Here is a 16,095-nt window from a genome sequence, read left to right as displayed (position 1 = left end):
CTGGAGGAGGGGGATTACATGGTATCCCTGGACATCAAGGATGCTTACCTACATGTCCCCATTTACCATCCTCACCAGGAGTACCTCAGATTTGTGGTACAGGATTGCCATTACCAATTCCAAACACTGCCGTTTGGACTGTCCACGGCACCGAGGGTCTTTACCAAGGTAATGGCAGAAATGATGATACTCCTTCGAAAAAAGGGAGTTTTAATTATCCCGTACTTGGACGATCTCCTTATAAAGGCGAGGTCCAAGGAGCAGTTGTTGGTGGGAGTAGCACTATCTCGGGAAGTGCTACAACAGCACGGATGGATTCTATACATTCCAAAGTCACAGCTGGTTCCTACCACGCACCTACTGTTCCTGGGGATGGTTCTGGACACAGAACAGAAAAAAGTGTTTCTCCCGCAGGAGAAAGCCAAGGAGCTGTCATCTCTAGTCAGAGACCTCCTGAAACCAAAACAGGTATCGGTGCATCACTGCACACGAGTCCTGGGAAAAATGGTAGCTTCTTACGAAGCAAAATTCCATTCGGCAGGTTCCATACAAGAACCTTTTAGTGGGACCTCTTGGACAAGTGGTCGGGATCGCATCTTCAGATGCATCGGCTGATAACCCTGTCTCCAAGGACCAGGGTATCTCTACTGTGGTGGCTGCAGAGTGCTCATCTTCAAGAGGGCCGCAGATTCGGCATACAGGACTGGGTCCTGGTAACCACGGATGCCAGCCTTCGAGGCTGGGGGGCAGTCACACAGGGAAGAAATTTCCAAGGACTTTGGTCAAGTCAGGAGTCGTCCCTACACATAAATATTCTGGAACTGAGGGCCATTTACAATGCCCTAAGTCTGGCAAGGCCTCTGCTTCAAAACCAGCCGGTACTGATCCAATCAGACAACATCACGGCAGTCGCCCATGTAAACCGACAGGGCGGCACAAGAAGCAGGATGGCGATGGCAGAAGCCACAAGGATTCTCCGATGGGCGGAAAATCACGTCTTAGCACTGTCAGCAGTGTTCATTCCGGGAGTGGACAACTGGGAAGCAGACTTCCTCAGCAGACACGACCGACACCCGGGAGAGTGGGGACTTCATCCAGAAGTTTTCCAACTGTTGGTAAACCGTTGGGAAAGGCCACAGGTGGACATGATGGCGTCCCGCCTAAACAAAAAACTAGATATTGCGCCAGGTCAAGGGACCCTCAGGCAATAGCTGTGGACGCTCTAGTGACACCGTGGGTGTACCAATCGGTTTATGTATTCCCTCCTCTGCCTCTCATACCAAAGGTACTGAGAATAATAAGAAAACGAGGAGTAAGAACGATACTCGTGGTTCCGGATGGGCCAAGAAGAGCTTGGTACCCAGAACTTACAGAGATAATATCAGAGGACCCATGGCCTCTACCGCTCAGACAGGATCTGCTACAGCAGGAGCCCTGTCTGTTCCAAGACTTACCGCGGCTGCGTTGGACGGCATGGCGGTTGAATTCCGGATCCTAAAGCAAAAGGGCATTCCGGAGGAAGTCATTCCTACGCTGATAAAAGCCAGGAAACAAGTAACCGCAAACCATTATCACCGTATTTGGCGAAAATATGTTGCGTGGTGTGAGGCCAGGAAGGCCCCAACAGAGGAATTTCAGCTGGGTCGTTTTCTGCACTTCCTACAGTCGGGAGTGACTATGGGCCTAAAATTGGGTTCCATTAAGGTCCAGATTTCCGCTCTGTCGATTTTCTTCCAGAAAGAACTGGCTTCACTGCCTGAAGTTCAGACTTTTGTAAAGGGAGTGCTACATGTTCAGCCCCCTTTTGTGCCTCCTGTGGCACCGTGGGATCTCAACGTGGTGTTGAGTTTCCTGAAATCACATTGGTTTGAGCCACTTAAAACTGTGGATCTGAAATATCTCACGTGGAAAGTGGTCATGTTATTGGCCTTGGCTTCGGCCAGGCGTGTGTCAGAATTGGCGGCTTTGTCATGTAAAAGCCCTTATCTGATTTTCCATATGGATAGGGCAGAATTGAGGACTCGTCCCCAGTTTCTCCCTAAGGTGGTATCAGCTTTTTACTTGAACCAACCTATTGTAGTGCCTGCGGCTACTAGGGACTTGGAGGATTCCAAGTTTCTGTACGTAGTCAGGGCCTTAAAAATTTATATTTCCAGGACGGCTGGAGTCAGGAAAACTGACTCGTTTTTTATCCTGTATGCACCCAACAAAATAGGTGCCCCTGCTTCTAAGCAGACTATTGCTCGCTGGATTTGTAGCACAATTCAGCTGGCGCATTCTGCGGCTGGATTGCCGCATCCTAAATCAGTAAAAGCCCCTTCCACAAGGAAGGTGGGCTCATCTTGGGCGGCTGCCCGAGGGGTCTCGGCTTTACAACTTTGCCGAGCTGCAACTTGGTCAGGGGCAAACACGTTTGCAAAATTCTACAAATTTGATACCCTGGCTGAGGAGGACCTTGCGTTCTCTCATTCGGTGCTGCAGAGTCATCCGCACTCTCCCGCCCGTTTGGGAGCTTTGGTATAATCCCCATGGTCCTTACGGAGTTCCCAGCATCCACTAGGACGTCAGAGAAAATAAGATTTTACTCGCCGGTAAATCTATTTCTCGTAGTCCGTAGTGGATGCTGGGCGCCCATCCCAAGTGCGGATTGTCTGCAATACTTGTATATAGTTATTGCCTAACTAAAGGGTTATTGTTGAGCCATCTGTTGAGAGGCTCAGTTATATTTCATACTGTTAACTGGGTATAGTATCACGAGTTATACGGTGTGATTGGTGTGGCTGGTATGAGTCTTACCCGGGATTCAAAATCCTTCCTTATTGTGTCAGCTCTTCCGGGCACAGTATCCTAACTGAGGTCTGGAGGAGGGGCATAGAGGGAGGAGCCAGTGCACACCAGATAGTACCTAATCTTTCTTTTAGAGTGCCTAGTCTCCTGCGGAGCCCGTCTATTCCCGATGGTCCTTACGGAGTTCCCAGCATCCACTACGGACTACGAGAAATAGATTTACTGGTGAGTAAAATCTTATTATCCTAGCCCAAGTTCCCTTAATTTGATGATCAGTCTCCAGTGAGGCACTGTATCGAAGGCTTTTGCAAAATCTAAATACACCACATCCACTGCTTTTCCCTGGTCAAGATTCTCGCTCACTTCCTCGTAGAAGCTAATTAAGTTAGTTTGACATGATCTATCCCTTACAAACCCATGCTGACTTTTGCTAATAATCTTATTAACCTGCAGATAATCCTGTATGCTATCCCACAAAGTACCTTCCAATATTTTACCCACTATAGAGGTAAAACTAACCGGTCTATAGTTACCAGGATTATTTTTAGTTCCCTTTTTAAATAAAGGCACTACCTCAGCTATGCGCCAATCCTTTGGTACCATGCCTGATGTAATTGAACTATGGAAAATCGAGTATAGGGGTTTTGCTAGCTGCGACCTAAGCTCCATAATAACCCTCGGATGAAACCCATCTGGGCCTGGTTATTTATTAATCCTTATGTTGCTTAGTCTCTCCAGGACTACTTCCTCACTTAAACAAGCATCAAGCCAATAGTCATTACCTTCACTATCGTTATGCACTACTCTCACCATTTGATCCACAATGCCGGAGACTACTGTGCCGTACGGAGGAGGGGGCCCATCCGAAGGTGTACACAGGCCCCTACTCTGTTAAAATGCCTCTATCTATCTATCTATCTATCTATCTATCTATCTATCTATCTATCTATCTATCTATCTATCTATCTATCTATCTATCTATCTATCGGAAGCATTATATGATACAAAAAAAGGGACATTTGTAAACCGCTCACACACCTTGACATGACCATACATTTCCAGATACAATCCATTTAAAATCTTAAGCTTTCATGACCATGAAAGGATTTCAGTAATGCATTCAAGTTTTTGTTTTTGTGGTACAATTTGTATTACTGAGCCTTAAATCATATTGCTCCAATGAAATCCACATTAGTATTTTGTTAGTGCAGATATGTAATGTGCTTGTTTGTTTTATATCTGTTACTTTTTTCCATAAATCAATTTACAAAAACAAGAAAAGAATGAGATATAAGGTGAATTCCGTAAGTTTATATACAATTGGCTCTGCTAATATTTAGTTCTGTTTTTTTGGATATTAGATCCATACCGTGTAGGAGGCAAAAAAAAAAAGTTGATTTAAATATAGATATTGAGAGATATGTGCTTAAAGATATGACATTTTACTAAACTTTTTCTATAAATACAGTTTATAAAAATAAATAAAACAATACTAAGTACAATGCTTGTTCACAATATTCACTTGCATTGGCTTTATACTGGATACATTTTTATATATCTTTATGTTCAGGAAATGTATATACATATGACTGGAGGTTGATCACACATCCAACGGATTACAGCGGGGAGATGGAAGGGAAGCATTCTCAGTCACTCAAGCTTTCAAAGGTAAGGAACCATTCTGTAATGGAACACCAGACAACTACTGGCTAATGATCAGCAATGTAGCCTATGTATACACATAAAATCCAGATCACTTACAAGTATGGATGCCATTATTGCCAGCAGATATTAGCATTAACTGCTGCCTCTGGGGTGTTTGCAGGTCTTTAATTGAATAGGTCCGGGTACTTTACCCAAGAGAAGAGACTGCACAACTCAACTCTCATTTAATTTAATCTGTCCCTGATAGTTTTTTGCTCTGTTAACTAGATATTCAAGGTAATTTCTGTATGTATTTTCTTTATGTCTGTTTTAATGTATGTGTATTAGGAATTGATGAGGATATGATAGGTTGCCTGTGTATTTGGTGAAGCAGATGTCTCTGTATTAGGAGGTGAGAAGGATGTGTTTGGAACTTTCTACATTAGGAAGCAGTAAGAAGTTGTATTGAGAAATCTGTGTGTTAGACATATGACACTCACCTCTCATAATTTCCTATGTATTAGTAGACGGCGATTAAGACTGATTAGTAGAAGGTGATAATACTGTCTCATCTAAAAATGACCTTAATCCTCCTTCCATCCTGATTTATACCACTGCTGTCTTTTGGTTCTAATTTATCCTGCTTTCCCTCTACAACAGTGGAATCACTGCAGCTCTGGACATGGCAGCTCTAGCCGCCACACATCACCTATGGCAGTGATGGGGAACCTTTGGCACTCCAGCTGTTGTTGAATAATACATTCCAGCATGCCCTGCTACAGTTTTAGTATGGCCAAATAGCAAATCTGTAGCCGGGCATGCTGGGATGTGTGGTTCAACAACAGCTGTAGTGCCAAAGGTTCCCCATCACTGACCTTTGATGATCAAAACTCCAACCCTGGTACAAACTCCCCACCTGCATAGTGCTCCTGTGCTACCAAGCACTAGTAGAGAAAAAGCTGATTTCTTCCACTACACATTAACCTGTCTAATCGTTACATATCCCATGCACTTGCCATGCAACCCTATTTTAAATCCCTAATATCCGCCCAGTCAGTCAACCCTTATTGCCTCTTTGCTCTGTCAACTTTCAACTCTGTCCACCCCACCCACTTCTTCCCTCACTGCTGATTACTTCAAATGTAAAATGGAAGTCTTATGTTGTGGGCCAGCTTTCTAACTACGTAAAACTCAACATATCCAAAATGGAGCTCATTATCTTCCCTCCTTCCACTTAACCCTTTCTAGTCTTTCACCACCATAGATAATGTCACTGCTCAGTTCCCCAGTATTACTGCCTGGGTGTCATTCTCAGATTCCTTCTCGACTTTATGCCTCCTTCAAAACACTGACAAAATATGTCCCCTTCTCACTTGGAACGTTTCCAAAATTCTTATTAATTCTCCCATTATCTCCCACCTAGACTACTGCAACCTCCTGCTAGGTGGCTTTCCTATCACCCATCTATCCACATTACTGTCATTATGCCAAATCCATTCACTGTGCAAATGCCTACTTTGACTATGTGACAAGATGCCCTTCCTAACACTGTTATACCTGTCTGTAACTCCTGTCTCTAGATCAGTGATGGCTAACCTTGACACTCCAGCTGTTGTTGAACTACACATCCCAGCATGCCCTGCATCAGTTTTAGCATGGCCAAATAACAAAACTGTAGCAAGGCATGCTGGGATATGTAGTTCAACAACAGCTGGTGTGTCAAGGTTAGCCATCACTGCTCTAGACTTTGCCTGTGCTTCTCGCTACATGAAACTCCCTACCTGCCCCAACTCTTCCTCAGCCTTCAGTCTTGGAAGCTTTGTTTCAAAACTCACCTCCTTTTTCTCTAATGTCCTAGTGGATGCTGGGGACTCCGTAAGGACCATGGGGAATAGACGGGCTATGCAGGAGACATGGGCACTTTAAGAAATAATTTAGATTCTGGTGTGCTCTGGCTCCTCCCTCTATGTCCCTCCTCCAGACCTCAGTTTGAATCTGTGCCCGGACGAGCTGGGTGCTGTTTAGTGAGCTCTCCTGAGCTTGCTATAAGAAAGTATTTTGTTAGGTTTTTTTTATTTTCAGGGAGCTCTGCTGGCAACAGACTCCCTGCATCGTGGGACTGAGGGGAGAGAAGCAGCCCTACTCTCTGCAGATAGGTCCTGCTTCTTAGGCTACTGAACACCATTAGCTCCAGAGGGATCGTACACAGGATCTCACCCTCGTCGTCCGATCCCGGAGCCGCGCCGCCGTCCCCCTCGCAGAGCCGGAAGACAGAAGCCGGGTGAAAGAAGCAAGAAGACTTCGAAATCGGCGGCAGAAGACTCCAGTCTTCACTGAGGTAGCGCACAGCACTGCAGCTGTGAGCCATTGCTCCCACACTACACCCACATACTCCGGTCACTGTAAGGGTGCAGGGCGCAGGGGGGGGCGCCCTGGGCAGCAATTAGAGACCTCTTTGGCAAAAGTTTGCATATATACAGTTGGGCACTGTATATATGTATGAGCCCCCGCTAAATATTGTACATGAAAGCGGGACAGAGGCCCGCCGTCGAGGGGGCGGGGCTTCTTCCTCAGCACTCACCAGCGCCATGTTTTTTCTCCACAGCACCGCTGAGAGGAAGCTCCCCAGCCTCTCTCCTGCAGTTACACGGTAGAAGAGGGTAAAAAGCGAGGGGGGGCACATAATTAGGCGCAAAAATCAATATAAACAGCAGCTACTGGGTTAACATTAAGTTACTGTGTTATTCCTGGGTTAATAGCGCTGGGGTGTGTGCTGGCATACTCTCTCTCTGTCTCTCCAAAGGGCCTTATGGGGGAATTGTCTTCAGATGAGCATTCCCTGAGTGTGTGGTGTGTCGGTACGTGTGTGTCGACATGTCTGAGGTAAAAGGCTCCCCTAAGGAGGAGATGGAGCAAATATGTGTGTGAGAGGGTGTCTCCGTCGACAACGCCGACACCTGTTTGGATATGTGTAATTAAGTGCTAAGGGGAATTTATTGCACAAAAGATTAGAGAACAGACAGGGAATCTACCCATGTCTGTCCCTATGTCGCAGAGACCTTCAGAGTCTCTCAATGATCACTATCCAAAATAATAGACACTGATATCGACACGGAGTCTGACTCCACCAGTGTCGACTACGATAATGCAAAGTTACAGCCAAAATGGCAGAAAAGTATTCAATATATGATTATTGTAATAAAAGATGATTTGCATATCACTGATGACTCATCTGTCCCTGACACAAGGGTACACATGTTTAAGGGGAAGAAAGCTGTGGTAAATTTCCCTCCTCTCATGATGAAAAAGAGCGGGAATCTCCAGACAAGAGACTGCGGTTTCCCACAAAGAATTCTCAGGCAGTATACTTTCCCCACTAGGGCCAGGATATGATGGGAATCTTCCCCTAGGGTGTCACGTTTGCCCAAAAGGTAGCCCTGATGTAACCGCTATTCTCAGGGATCCTGCAGATAGCGTGCACATTCTGGTACACTACTCAGACCGGCGATTGTGTCGGCATGGGTTTATAGTGCTGTGGCAGCGTGGACAGGTACCTTATCAGCAGAGATTGAGACCCTAGTATGTATATATATATATATATGTATATATAGAGATATATATATTAAAGATGCTGTCTTAAGAGATATATATATATATATATATATATATATATATATATATATATATAAAACATGCCCAAAGAGACATGAGTCTACTGGGTCCTAGAGTCAAAGCTATGTCGATTTCTGCTTGACGTGTCCTGTAGAATATGCAATGGACAGATGATACCGACTTAAGAGGCATATGGAAGGCTGAGGATTGTGTGGAGAAGGGTTCTCGGACCTGGTCTCCACAGCTATAGCTGGTAATTCTGATATTTTGCCTTATATTCCTGCACAGCCTAGGAAAGCACGACATTATCAAATGCAGCCTTTCGAACAAAGAAACAAGAAAGTCCGAGGTGCGTCCTTTCTTGCCAGAGGCGCGGGCAGAGGAAAGAAGCTGCACAACACAGCTAGTTCCCAGGAACAGAAGTCCTCCCCGGCCTCTACAAAATCCACCGCATGTCGCTGGGGCTCCACAGGCGGAGCTAGGCCCGGTGGGGGCACGCCTTCGTAAGTTCAGCCACAAGTGGGTTCACTCCCTGTTAGATCCCGGGGCAATAGGTATCGTGTCTCAGGGATAACAAGCTGGACTTTGAGGAGATGCCCCCTCACCGACGGCCCTGCCGGCTTCCCCCCACGAGAGGGAAACAGTGTTAACTGCAATTCACAAATTGTATCTTCAACAGGTGGTGGTCAAGGTTCCCCTCCTTCAACAAGGAGGGGGTTATTATTCGACCATGTTGTAGTCCCGAAACCAGACGGTTCGGTCAGACCCATATTGAATTTAAAATCCCTGAACATATACCTGAAAAGGTTCAAGTTCAAGATGGAATCGCTAAGAGCGGTCATTGCAAGCCTGAAAGGGGGAGATTTTATGGTGACTCTGGACATAGAGGATGCATACCTTCATGTCCCCATTTATCCACCTCATCAGGCGTACCTCAGAATTGCGGTACGGGATTGTCATTACCAATTTCAGACGTTGCCGTTTGGTCTCTCCACGGCCCCGAGAATATTCACCAAGGCAATGGCGGAAATGATGGTGCTCCTGCGGAAGCAAGGTGTCACTATTATCACGTACTTGGACGATCTCCTCATAAAAGCGAGATCAAGAGAGCAGTTGCTGAACAGCGTATCACTTTCTCTGGAAGTGTAACGGCAACACGGCTGGATTCTATATATTCCAAAGTCGCAGTTGGTTCCTACAGCTCATCTGCCTCTCCTAGGCATGATCCTAGACACAGACCAGAAAAGGGTTTATCTCCCGATAGAGAGAGCTCAGGAGCTCGTGACACTGGTCAGGAATCTATTAAAACCAAAACAGGTGTCAGTGCATCACTGCACTCGAGTCCTGGGAAGGATGGTGGCATCATACGAGGCCATTCCCTTCGGCAGGTTCCATGTGAGGACCTTCCAATGGGACTTACTGGACAAGTGGTCCGGATCACATCTTCAGATGCATCGGTTAATCACCCTATCCCCCAGGGCCAGGGTGTCTCTCCTGTGGTGGCTGCAGAGTGCTCACCTTCTCGAAGGTCGCAGATTCGGCATTCAGGACTTGGTCCTGGTGACCACGGATGCAAGCCTCCGAGGGTGGGGGGCAGTCACACAGGGAAGAAATTTCCAAGGGCTGTGGTCAAGTCAGGAGACTTGCCTTCACATCAACATCCTGGAACTAAGGGCCATATACAACGCCCTACGTCAAGCGGAGTCCTTGCTTCGCGACCAACCGGTTCTGATTCAGTCAGACAACATCACCGCAGTGGCTCATGTAAACCGCCAAGGCGGCACAAGGAGCAGGGTGGCAATGGTAGAAGCCACCAGAATTCTTCGCTGGGCGGAGAATCACGTAAGCGCACTGTCAGCAGTGTTCATTCCGGGAGTGGACAACTGGGAAGCAGACTTCCTCAGCAGGCACGACCTCCACCCGGGAGAGTGGGGACTTCATCAAGAAGCCTTCATGCAGATTGCAAGTCGGTGGGAACTGCCACAGGTGGACATGATGGCATCCCGCCTCAACAAAAAGCTGCAGAGATATTGCGCCAGGTCAAGAGACCCTCAGGCGATAGCTGTGGACGCACTGGCGACACCGTGGGTGTTCCCGTCGGTCTATGTATTTCCTCCTCTTCCTCTCATACCCAAGGTGCTGAGAATCATAAGGAAAAGAGGAGTGAGAACAATACTTATTGTTCCGGGTTGGCCAAGAAGGACTTGGTATCCAGATCTGCAAGAAATGCTCACAGAGGACCCGTGGCCTCTGCCTCTAGGACAGGACTTGTGCAACAGGGGCCCTGTCTGTTCCAAGACTTACCGCGGCTGCGTTTGACGGCATGGCGGTTGAACGCCGGATCCTAGCAGAAAAAGGCATTCCGGATGAGGTCATTCCTACGCTGATAGAGGCTAGGAAGGATGTGACGGCTCAACATTATCACCGTATATGGCAAAAATATGTGGCTTGGTGTGAGGCCAGGAATGCCCCTATGGAGGAATTCCAGCTGGGCCTTTTCCTTCACTTCCTACAGTCGGGAGTGACTTTGGGCCTTAAATTGGGTTCCATTAAGGTTCAGATTTCGGCCTTATCCATTTTCTTTCAAAAAGAACTGGCTTCTCTGCCTGAAGTTCAGACGTTTGTAAAGGGAGTGCTGCATATTCAGCCCCCTTTTGTGCCTCCAGTGGCACCTTGGGATCTTAACGTGGTGTTGAGTTTCCTGAAATCACACTGGTTTGAACCACTCAAAACGGTGGAAGTAAAATATCTCACGTGGAAGGTGGTCATGCTATTAGCCTTGGTTTCGGCTAGGCGTGTGTCAGAATTGGCGGCTTTGTCACATAAAAGCCCTTATCTGGTTTTCCATGCGGATAGAGCAGAATTGCGGACCCGCCCACAATTTCTGCCGAAAGTGGTTTCATCCTTTCATATATACCAACCTATTGTGGTGCCGGTGGCTACTACTGACTTGGAGGATTCCGAGTCACTGGATGTAGTCGGGGCTTTAAAGGTTTATGTAGCCAGAACGGCTAAGGTCAGGAAAACAGAATCTTTGTTTATCCTGTATGCTTCCAACAAGCTTGGGGCGCCTGCTTCAAAGCAAACTATTACTCGCTGGATCTGTAACACGATTCAGCAGGCTCATTCTGCGGCTGGGTTGCCGCTGCCTAAATCAGTTAAGGCCCATTCCACAAGGAAGGTGGGCTCTTCTTGGGCGGCTGCCCGAGGGGTCTCGGCATTACAGCTTTGCCGAGCGGCTACTTGGTCAGGTTCAAACACCTTTGCAAAGTTCTACAAGTTTGATACCCTGGCTGAGGAGGACCTTGTGTTTGCTCATTCGGTGCTGCAGAGTCATCCGCACTCTCCCGCCCGTTTGGGAGCTTTGGTATAATCCCCATGGTCCTTACGGAGTCCCCAGCATCCACTAGGACGTTAGAGAAAATAAGATTTTACTTACCGGTAAATCTATTTCTCGTAGTCCGTAGTGGATGCTGGGCGCCCGTCCCAAGTGCAGACTTCTTCTGCAATGCTTGTATATAGTTATTGCTTAAATAAGGTTTATGTTATAGTTGCATCAGAGTTTATCTGATGCTCTGTGATTGTTCATACTGTTAACTGGGTAAGGTTATCACAAGTTATACGGTGTGATTGGTGTGGCTGGTATGAGTCTTACCCTGGATTCCCAAAATCCTTTCCTTGTACTGTCAGCTCTTCCGGGCACAGTTTCTCTAACTGAGGTCTGGAGGAGGGACATAGAGAGAGGAGCCAGAGCACACCAGAATCTAAATTCTTTCTTAAAGTGCCCATGTCTCCTGCGGAGCCCGTCTATTCCCCATGGTCCTTACGGAGTCCCCAGCATCCACTACGGACTACGAGAAATAGATTTACCGGTAAGTAAAATCTTATTTTTTTTAACATGTATGCTATTAATACTACTCCCTCTCGGTGTACTACCAGCTAGAATTCAAGTTTCCAAGCCGAGCCTATCTAAATTCTTTTGTACCAGCATTGTCCTTTCCTTCTAGACTGTTATTCCAAAGGAAATTACTAGAAGGAAAGGACAGTGCTGGTAACAGAATTTAGATAGGCTCGGCTTCTAGAAGGAAAGGACTCGGATTCTGTTATCTCACACAAGCAAGACCCTCTCCTCCCTCTCTCACATCTGTATTTTCTAATTAAATATTTTTTTTGTATTTCTGGGGGGTTTTGTTTGTTTTTTAAATGTATGACATGTTACATGAACAGTGATGTTGACGATTGTGGTTGTGTGTTAGAAGGAGATGAGAGTGTGTCTTCATATCTTTGTATTTGAAGTAGATGAAAGTTATATGTCTTTAGTATAACTTCTAATATCTTCGTAATGTACAGCTATAATCTACAGTAGGGTGTGTTAATTTTTTTGACATATTTTTCCTAATATAAAGCAGCCAGCAACATCCATTTAATGTTACCAGCTATGGAGACATGCAGAGCTGTGCAAATATTCAATAATTTCTTCTAATGTTATGCAAATTAACATAGAATAATGCTAATAGTACCTAATCCGTTCATTACAGAACAACCGATTGGTGATTTTATAATGTTGCTAATTAGATGTCTTGATCAGTGTTAATGAATTTCTGCTTTGACCTATAACATAACTTTGTTCTACTCTTCAAGCTCACAGCAGGTCTCTATGAGTTCAAGGTCATTGTGGATGGTGATAATGCGCATGGAGAGGGCTTTGTGAATGTCACAGTCAAACCGGGTAAGACAATAACTTCATATTTACTAGATTACAATAATTGGCTTCATTTGTAAATCATTTTATGTTCCATATAATTTTTTTTTTCTTACAGAGCCAAGAGTAAACCAGCCTCCTGTAGCCATTGTGTCACCTCGCTATTTGGAAATTTCATTGCCCACCACTTCTACTGTGATTGATGGTAGCCGTAAGTATCCAGAAATGTCCAATCACCTCTGTGAAATTGCCCTTCACTTTGATTTAAGGAAGTTTAGACAGCTGGGTTGAATCAGTTGAATAGGTTTTTTGGTCATCGTGTTTTTGTTTCGTGTTAATATGATATATTTTCTTTGCATTGTGAAAATCATTTTTTATGATTTCTCCTTTTACCGAGCATTCACATGGAAAAAAATCTTGACTTTGCAACAATATTTTTCTTTACAATAGTAAAGTTTGGGGTAAAAAAATAATTATCGATGCTGAGTAAATACAGCGTTAAAAATATAATTAATTATCTTGCTTTTGTTTGCACCATCTAAAGTGGTGAAAAGTTTTAATTATTCATTTTAATTGGAATGGCCAGAATATAGTACAGGACATCATATATATATATATATATATATATATATATATATATATATATATAGCTCCTCCAGGTGTTTTAAAATTGTTTTTCTCTTACGTCCTAGAGGATGCTGGGGGTCCACATTAGTACCATGGGGTATAGATGGGTCTACTAGGAGCCATGGGCACTTTAAGAGATTAATAGTGTGGGCTGGCTTCTCCCTCTATGCCCCTCCTACCAGACTCAGTTTAGAAAATGTGCCCGGATGAGCCGGTCACAGGTAGGGGAGCTTCTAGGAGTTTTCTTAGTTTTTTTATTTTATTAGAACATTAGGTACTGGAAGGCTGCTGGCAACAGCCTTCCTGCTTCGTGGGACTTATGGAGTAGGAACCAACTCTAGAAGTTAATGGTTCTCTATCTCCGCTGACAGGACACTGAGCTCCTGAGGGTGATGATCACAAGCTCCTGAGGCGACCGCTCACTCCCGCAGCACGGCCGCCACCCCCTAACAGAGCCAGAAGATAGAAGGTGGTGAGTACAGCGCCAGCATCCCGGTTAGCGGGTCGCCGGTGGGTATGGCGGCACAAGGGTGGGAGCGCAGCTCGGACATGCTGCGCTCCAGGAAGGCTCAGCAATACTTAGTGTAGGTGCTTGGAGGGGTTCATGGTGGAGGCCATGAAAGACCTTGGCATGCTGAATGCACGGGCTACTTCTCTGGCGGTCTCTGCACGCAGAGGACTCTGGCTACGCCAATGGACTGCAGATGCGGAATCCAAGAGAAGTGTGGAGAACCTACCCTTCACAGGTCAGGCTCTGTTTGAGGATGCTTTGGATGTGTGGATCTCCACGGCAACTGCAAGTAAGTCAACCTTTCTTCCCTCAGCAGCGCAACGGCTAGGAAATTTTATCCTTCGCCTACACTGCAGTGCTTTCGGAAGCAAAATTTAAGAAATCCAAACCCCCTCCCACCTTCTTTAGAGTAGGTCGGGGAAAGTCCAGAAAACCTGCACCATCAGGTTCTGCTTCCTCAAAATCTTCAGCATGATGGTGGACCTCCCAGCCTGGAGGTCGGGCAGGTGGGAGCAAGACTGAAAGGTTTCAGTCACGTTTGGGCGCCATCATGCCTAGACCCCTGGGTACAGGATATTGTGACCCAGGGATACATACTGGAGTTTCAAGAACTCCCACCTCAAGGATTCTTCAAATCAGGCTTACCAGTTTCGCTGACAGACGGCGCTATTCTACAGGAAGCCATTCAAAAATTGGTTCAAACAAATGTCATTGTTCCTGTTACACTCCACCTACAACACACGGGTTATTACTCAAACCTGTTTGTGGTACCGAAACCGGACAGTTCGGTAAGGCCGATATTAAACCTAAAGTCATTGAACCCCTATTTGAGGGAATTAAAATTCAAGATGGAGTCTCTGAGAGTGGTGATCTCCGGTCTGGGGGAGGGGGAATTCCTGGTATCCCTGGATATCAAGGATGCATACCTTCACATTCCGATCTGGCCGCCTCACCAGGTTTATCTCAGATTTGCGCTGCTGGATTGTCATTATCAGTTCCAGGCACTGCCTTTTGGCCTCTCCACAGCACTGAGAGTGTTCACTAAGGTCATGGCAGAGATTATGCTACTCTTCCGCAGGCAAGGAGTGAACATAATTCCATATCTGGATGATCTGCTGATAAAGGCATAAAGGATAAAGGTTGTCGCAGAGTATTGCTCTCTCAACTCGACTACTCCAGGATCATGGGTGGATCCTGAACCTTCCAAAGTCACATTTGGAGCCGACAAGGTGACTGCCCTTCCTAGGGATGATACTCGACACGGAAGTGCAGAGGGTGTTTCTGCCAGTAGAGAAAGCGGTGGTGATCCAATTGATGGTACGGGATGTCCTGAAGCCAGCCCGGGTATCGGTTCATCAGTGCATTCGCCTTCTGGGGAAAATGGTGGCCTCCTACAAGGCTCTTCAGTACGGAAGATTCCATACAAGGTCCTTCCAACTGGATCTCCTAGACAAATGGTCGGGATCACATCTTCACATGCACCAGCGGATACGCCTGTCGCAGAAAGCCAGAATTTCACTCCTCTGGTGGCTGCAAACTTCTCACCTACTCGAGAGCCGCAGGTTCGGGATTCAGAATTGGATCCTTCTAACCACGGATGCAAGTCTCAGAGGTTGGGGAGCGGTCACCCAAGGGGAAAGCTTCCAAGGATAGTGGTCAAGTCTGGAACTATATACAACGGCCTTCTACAAGCGGCTCATCTTCTGCAAGATCAGGCCATACAGGTTCAGTCGGACAATGTAACGGCAGTGTCCTACATAAACCGACAGGGCGAAACGAAGAGCAGAGCGGCAATGTCAGAGGTAACAAGAATCCTCCTCTGGGCAGAAAGGCAATCGTCATTCCGGGAGTGGACAGCTGGGAACTGGACTTCCTCAGCAGACACTATCTCCATCCAGGAATATGGGGCCTCCACCCGGAGGTATTCGCAGAAGTAACAAGCCGATGGGGTGTACCTCAGATAGACATGATGGCCTCTCGCCTCAACAAGAAGCTTCGGAGGTACTGTTTCAGGTCAAGGGACCGCAGTGGCGGTGGATGCCCTGGTAACTCCGTGGGTGTTCCAGTCAGTGTATGTGTTCCCTCCACTTCCACTCATCCCAAGGATTCTCAAACTAATAAAAAGAACAAGAGTTCAGGTGATCCTCATTGCTTCAGATTGACCAAGAAGGGCTTGGTACGCGGATCTTCTGGAATTACTGCTGGAGGATCC

The 16,095-nt window shown here is 46.2% G+C and overlaps 1 protein-coding gene across 2 annotated transcripts in view; it reads left to right on the top strand.

Moving 5' to 3' along the window:
• KIAA0319L (KIAA0319 like) overlaps positions 1 to 16,095 on the top strand; it is a 295,721-nt gene that overhangs the window by 182,091 nt on the left and 97,535 nt on the right. For both annotated transcript variants that reach the window (XM_063954443.1, XM_063954442.1), the window contains exons 7-9: positions 4,358 to 4,455; positions 12,685 to 12,772; positions 12,864 to 12,956. In XM_063954443.1, the coding sequence (XP_063810513.1) occupies positions 4,358 to 4,455; positions 12,685 to 12,772; positions 12,864 to 12,956 (279 nt within the window). The remainder of the gene's footprint in view (positions 1 to 4,357; positions 4,456 to 12,684; positions 12,773 to 12,863; positions 12,957 to 16,095) is intronic.

Source organism: Pseudophryne corroboree, chromosome 2 (genome assembly GCF_028390025.1).
Source record: "Pseudophryne corroboree isolate aPseCor3 chromosome 2, aPseCor3.hap2, whole genome shotgun sequence".
NCBI classification, from domain to species: Eukaryota; Metazoa; Chordata; class Amphibia; order Anura; family Myobatrachidae; genus Pseudophryne; species Pseudophryne corroboree.
Note: the sequence above shows the minus strand (reverse complement) of the source record. Positions and strands in the feature narration are given on the sequence as shown.